At 58.1% G+C, this 6,657-nt stretch overlaps 1 protein-coding gene across 1 annotated transcript in view; it reads left to right on the top strand.

Annotated features, from left to right (window-relative positions):
- The first annotated feature begins 2,982 nt into the window (after positions 1-2,982).
- Positions 2,983-6,657, top strand: part of GLG1 (golgi glycoprotein 1) — a 59,263-nt gene continuing 55,588 nt past the window's right edge. Inside the window, exon 1 of the mRNA NM_205496.2 lies at positions 2,983-3,325. Within this exon, the coding sequence (NP_990827.1) occupies positions 2,999-3,325 (327 nt within the window). The 5' untranslated portion in view covers positions 2,983-2,998. The remainder of the gene's footprint in view (positions 3,326-6,657) is intronic.

The raw sequence follows: 6,657 nt of genomic DNA, 5'->3' as shown, positions 1-6,657 counted from the left end.
CAAAGGGACAGGCATAGGGAGAAGATTTTGGGGTAGGGAGAAGAAAAAAAAAAAAATCAGTGTCTGCAGTATGCAGGGCAGCTGTCATTAGGGGCTGGAGGCAGGGAGCTGCTACGTGGCTATTTCTGCTTCTGTCTCTGGGAAGATTTGGAGCAGGGCAGCCCCGTGGCAGCTCCTGGAGTAAGTGTGATGGGAGGCGATAGGTAAGCTCTGCTCTCTGCAGATGAGGCCTTCCTGTTGGCTGCGTGCACTGTTTCTTTTCTGCAGGCTGCTGTGGGGGAGTGTGGTTCCTCATTTTAATTCTTATCTCCTTTTGAGATAAAGATATTTAGGGACGAATACTGAAGAGGCAGAAATGCCTCTTGCTCACTTCACTCATCTTTGCTTAAAGAGAAAAAGCCCAGCTGTGTTTGGATGGCAGTGAGCTGTGGGCTCAGATGCTGCCAGGTCGTGCCTGCAGGAAACCTGTGCACATAGCATTGCTGATGAGATCTTGGAGCTGCAGCAGTGTTGGGGAGCACTCAAGGGGATGTGGGACAGTGCTGCTGTCCCATCTCTTGGTAAACAGTGCCTCTCAGTAGTGAAAAATAGAGGAGGTGGGGAGCTATGCTCTGACGTGCTTATCTAATGCTCAGAGTGACCTCGGGATGAACCCAGCAGGTAACAGGCAGTGCTGGGCAGGAGGGGAAGTGCTTCAGCCTCATCTTGGTGATTATCTCACCTGCTGAAGCGTAATTAATTGGAGGGTCCCCAGGGGTTGGTTTTGCATCAGGTCTCTCACCGGTGCTTCCGCCAGTGGTGGAGGGGGAGTCTGCCCACCGTGCTTGAGATGGCATCAAGCTGGGAGCAGCACGGCGTGCTCAGGGAGGCAGTAGCAGGTTGGGGAAGAACTGCTGCTCGTCAAGGAGAAATTGCCTTTTTGTGAGTGTGGGAGGTATGAGGCTCACCCTGACCCAAGGGATGCTGTCCCGTTCGTCCCCAGCTTCCTTGGAGTCTGAACACTGCTGTGCTCTGCTTATTTCTGCACACAGATGAGTGACCCAGGAGATAAGTGGAGAAAAAGTGAAGCACCAACCTTCATCAGCAGAGATGGGTACTGGCTGTAGAGGCAGTGCTGAAGTCCTGGAGTGTGCAAGGGATGGGGCCCCAGCACTGCTTGGTGGCCAAGCCAAAATTCAGCACCGTGCCCCCCAGCCAGGTGGGAGCGAGCAGTCTGTGTCCAGTTAAAACCTGGAGCATCTGCCCTGCAGAGGACAAGCTTTCTTCTCCATCATGTGATGAGCCACAGAGTGAGGATGCTGCATTGTGCTGAGCTGCTGGGGTTACTGCCCGGGCAGAGATGTCGCTGTGCACAAAGAAATCTCTCTTCCTTGTAGAACTTGTGGTGTGGATACAGAGCGTGGGGCTCTTTATGAAATGTTTGTTTGGGGATGGACCATGCAGGACTGCATAGCCCAAGGTTGGAGCAGGGGTTTGGCCGAAAGAGGGAGAGATGCTGCTGCTACTGGAAAAGTGGCTGGAGGGCAGCTGAGGTTGGGGAAGGAGCTGGAAGCTGCGCGCTGCCTCTGCTGCTCCTCTCATCCTGGTCCTGCTGTAGGAGGAGGAGCAGAGCCAGCTCTCATGCTGGGCAAGCCTTTCCAATCGCTTCCCATAAGCCAGATCTGCTGCCAAGAGCTGGGTGGATTTTGCTGGCTTTTGTCTCTAAGTGTTTCCAGCTGCGCAGCTGCTGGGTGCCAGCACAGAGCATCCCTCCCAAGCACTGCTTTCCCGGCAGCAAACACGAGAAGCAGAGGGACTTTGCCAGCTCACCCATCTCCCTTCATGCCACGGTCTGCCTGGATGCACAACCAGGTGGGGCTGCTGAAGATCTACTTGCACTCTCCAGGAGGACACCCTCTGCAGGGTGACCGCCAGGGCTTCGCCATCTACTGCTGCAGTGTCATTGCAGTGCGCAGGGTGAGATCTGGGCTTTGGTGAAGCAGTACAACTCCAACGGGACACACTTCCTTACTGTGAGATGCTGAGGTTCAGGAGCTCCCAGAGAGGAGGGAGCTGTGGCAATACCAAACTGCTGCTCCGGGGGAGGCTGTCAGGCAGAAACCCACGTGGCTCTTCCATGAGCTTACAGTGTAAAAAGTGCTCCCTGTGATTGCTCCTTTCTGACCCCATTTAATTGTATCTTGCAATTATTTCTTCTCCCATCCCTGAGGACACAGCTGCTGTGTCTCTGTATGCTTTATTGTTTTTCTCCTAACCTTTGCTTGACCCAACATGTGCACTTGGGGTGGAGATGCTCATATTGTATGTCTTCCACTGCTGGGCTCTTGAGCAAATCTCTCTGTCTCTGGTGTCGCCCCCAGAAGAGTTCACAGAGCTGGGTACTTTCCATGTGCTGTAGGTGGGCAGGCAACAACTGCTTCTCTCCATTCCCATGAAGAAAGCCTGGATGGAGCCTCAGCAGCAACAATCAAGAGTAAAATGCCACATCCCAGCCCTGAAGACAACATGGGTTGGTATGCCAGAGCAGTGTGTGCCTGCCTAAGCACAGCTCCCTCCTTTTGCTGCCAGCAGCACCAGCTCGGTGTAGGTGAGGATGCCCAAGCAGGAGCTCGTGGCTGTGGCAGCTGGGGGCATGCGTGTCCGGCTCTGCTGTCCCTTCTAACCCAAACCATTCCAGGACTGGGGCTGTGAAGATGGTGCTGATGGTGGTTGGACCCTGGGAGAGGGGGTGGTGCTGCGGAGATGCCTGAGGCTGCGATGATGGCTGAAGGAAGTTGGGCCCCAATGGCGCCCGGGCCCAAAATGGCGCCCGGCCCCTCAGGGGTGGTCGCGAGGGGGCGTGGATGAGCGGAGTGCTGGAGGGGCGTGGCCTCGCGATGCCACGCCCACCTCCCCGCCGCTGAGGGGCGTGGCTCTCCGCGGTGACGTCAGGCGGCGCGCTGCTTTGCACACGGCGTGCGTGCGGCGGGGCGGGCGCGCCGGAGGTGGGGGATCCAAGATGGCGCCGTGCGGACGTGTCCGGAGCCGCTGCCCGGGCCCCGCGCTCCTCCTGCTGCTGGCGCTGGCGGCGCGGCCGGCGCTCGCCGGGCCTCCCGCTGCCGCCCTGCAGGCCGGACCCGGCTTGAACGCGGCGGGGCAGCCCGCGCAGGGAGCGGCGCCCGGTGCCGCGGGCCCGCGGGGAGCCCGAGGCGGCGGAGGCGGCTCCGGCGGCGGGTGGAAGCTGTCGGAGGAGGCGGTGTGCCGCGAGGACGTGGTGCGGCTGTGCTCCAAGCACAGCTGGGCCAACAACCTGGCCGTGCTCGAGTGCCTGCAGGACGTCCGCGAGGTGAGGGCGAGGCCCGACGGCGAACAAAGAGCGGGGCCGGGTCCGCCCTCAGAGCGCCGGGAGCCGCGGCCTCACCGCGGGGCGGGGGTGCGGAGCGGAGCGGTGCGGGGCTTCGGGCTCCGGGCCCGGCGAGGCCTCCGCGGGGCGCTCCGCTGCGGGAGGCGAAGTGCTGCCGCGGGGCCTGCCGGGCCGCGTCCCCGCGCTGCGCCGCTCGGCGCCGAGGAGCTGCGGAGCTGTGGGGCCGGGCCGGCCGGGCCGCGTCCGGCAGCGCTGCACCCAGAGCTCGCGGAGCCTCGCGTTTGCTTCCCGGCCCTCCTTGCGGACAGCGGATGGCGCCGAGCCCGGGGTGCTGCCTCCCAGCGCAGCCCGCAGCCGGGGATCCCTTCCCGGCCTGACGTCCCCCAAGGACTCGCTGTTTATCCAGCTTCTCGCCGTGGTTTCGGACGGGGGGCTTTAGCCGGGCCGGCCGCGGAGCTGAGCCTCGTGCAGCGCCTACCCCACGCGCACAGCCCCGCCGTGTGTTCTGTACACGTAACTCAGCCTTCCTGCTGCTCCATGGCCGGGCACTTTGGACCCCTCTGGGGGGGCTCACAGCTCCCGCCTGCCCCCACGCAGCTCGGTTATGCCTCTCTTCACAGCTGTGTGGCTCCTCCCTTCTTTCCCCCCCGCCCCACTTGCGATGTTTATTGGTTTTCAGCCATTTTAGCACGCTGGACCTTCGGGTGGTGTGGTTCCTCAGCTCTGTGCTGGGGTGGTTCCTGATAATGGAGTCGGATGGGCTCAGGGGTGTATGGGGAGAGGCAGGGGGATGGTTGGCATCACGTTGTTTGCAGCAGATGCCACCCCATACCTTGGTTGTGCGCACCCAATGAATGCTCTGCTCTTCAAAACGTTACATCTGCTTGTGGTTTCCTGCACAAAGCCGACCTCTATGGCTGGGGTTTGCTGGCTCTGCTCCTGTCTGGCTGTAATACCCAGCGCTGAAGATGGATTCTTTCCTGGGCAGCGCTGGGACACCGTGGGGTCATTTTGGATTGGGATTTCTCTGCTGGAGCTCAGCAGCTGCTCTGCTGTCAGCTGCTCTAAGGGGCCCTGTCCCGGCCTAAGGGCTGCGTCCTGGGGGGCTGCTGGACAACTGAACCCAGCTAACTATGCCATCCAAGCGTTGCTGTTTGGCTTCTGAAGAGAAGCAGTGAGTTGGGAACATTGGGTTGTGTGCAGGGTGATGTGGGATGGGTCTGTGTCTGAGAATCCCCGTTGCCTGGAGGCAGTGCCGGAGGACATTGGTGGCATTTCAGCTCTCACTGGTAATTTCTACCCCAGCACATCTGTCCGCTTGCTTGGAGGGTACCCAGAAAGCAGCGGCCCTGTTTTAATATGGGGGAGAACGATGGCAAGTGCGTACAGAATGCTGCTGGGACGGCGCTGGGGAGAGCAGCACTGGGATGGTGCTTTGCTGCAGGTAGCAGGTGAGGGGTTGGGTTGTGGTTTGGCTGCTTCCGCCCCATGCTTATGGCGATCTTACTTCTCCTCGAAAGAGGAGTTCCTCAAAAGCAGAGGAGCTTTCAGTTTGAGGCTGGAAACGATATTAAGAGCTCAGTTGATTCTATTTTTTCCTTCGTGATGAGATACTCTTAAATCAGAATAATCAGGAAGGAGCTACTTGGAGCCTTGGGTTTGTGAGGTTTAGGTGAAGGGTGGTGTAAGCAGCGTGAATGTGCCGTGATCACGTCGTTCCAGATGCATTCGTTTTCTTCTACTGGAAGTTATTTGTGCCCTGGCCATGTTCCTTTGTGGAGTGCATTGAGATTTGTCATCAGTGTTGTTTGTTTTTTTTTAACCTGAATTTTATGAAGGTAGGAGAAGGGCAGTGCTCTTGTTTCTCAGAGGTGTGTTGGAAGAGGGTTTTGTGGAGCCCTTCTGCTTGCTGCCCGCTTTGCTGAGCAGGAGGGCTGCAGCTCAGAGCCCTGCTGTGGGCTGCCCACTAAACTCAGAGGTTATAATACAGGTAATGCCAGGAAACAATAACGTATTTGCTGGGTAGATGCTGTATGTGGTTAATGATGGCTTTGCATTTAAAGCTGGGCAGAGTTGTTGCTTTTAGAGGTAGGTGTGGAAATACCTTAACCGGGAGCTGCGCTGGTTTGTTGGCAAATGTATTTCTGCAGTTAAAACGTATCTTAATTCAGTGATTAGGCAGACCTAACTCGATGCTGTGATTGTTTAAAGCAGTTCTGTGGGCTGGTGATAACAATACTTTGCAATCCCAGTAGATGGGTATCGGTGTGATTGCAGCGTGGGAGAAGGCTGCAGAGCTTTCCTAGAGCTCAGACAGCAGTGGTTGGGTTGGGGTTGGAGGTGGAGGCTTTGGCTGCTCGCTCCTTCATCCTGGGGGGGTCTGTTCTGCAGGGCCAGTGCTGCTGGGGGGAGCCCTTCTGCCTCCATGCTGAGGGTTGGCTTAGGGATGGGAGAAGTGCATCAGTTGGGGATGTGACGGTGTGTGCTGTGCAACCCTTTGTCTCCTTGTGAGCCCACATGTGGACAGAGCTGGATGCTCGCAGTGGGATCACCTGCACTCCCAGATGGGGAGGCCAAGCAGCAGTGCTCGCTCGGAGCCTTCACCTCTTTGGGTGGTGCTGTGGCTGTAAGTAAGGCTCCTCTGTGTCTGTTGTTCTGCTTTCCTGGCCAGGAGCTGGAGCTCGGAGGCCTGCCTGCCTGCCTGCAGCTTGTGGCTGTGCTGCATGGTGAGTTTCATTTGTTTGTTTAACCTCAGCAATGCGCTGAGTTGAATGGAGGCTGTTTTGAGTCAGCCTGCTTCGTGAGCTCGTGTGTGAGCGGATACTGGCGTCACTTCGGGCTCTCACAGCACTGAAAGCACCGGGCTGGAATTCCTGCCCAGAGCTGCAAGGAATGGAGGGCTGCGGATTGCGCTGCACGTGTCTGGGTTTGGAGGGAAGGCAGGCAGAGAAGACCAGCAGTTTGCTGAGCAGCCAACCCTCTCAGAGCTGGTGGCACTGCAGGACCTCCCGGTGCCTTCAGGTAAGCACATGGCAGGGCAGCAGGCTGCTGCGGTTCCTGTTGCTGGTGGTTGGCATGCAGGGCAGGCTCCTCGTGCCTGCAGCACTGCTGTTGGGTTCAGACAGCAACACGCAAAGGGATTTCTTTTTTTAAGGCAATGATCAGAAAGCTGGGAAACGGACCTTAAGCCTTGCCGAGGGCTGTGCTTACGCTGTCCCTTTCTTCTAAGGGCTGTTGACCTGGTGATGACTCAAAGCTGCCTGCATTTGCCGTGGGAGCTCAGGAGCTCTCACATCCTCAAGGAAGAAAGGGAC

This window comes from Gallus gallus, chromosome 11, assembly GCF_016699485.2.
Source record: "Gallus gallus isolate bGalGal1 chromosome 11, bGalGal1.mat.broiler.GRCg7b, whole genome shotgun sequence".
Lineage (NCBI taxonomy): Eukaryota > Metazoa > Chordata > Aves > Galliformes > Phasianidae > Gallus > Gallus gallus.
The sequence above is the reverse complement of the archived record's forward strand: the minus strand, read 5'-3'. Positions and strand labels throughout refer to the sequence as shown.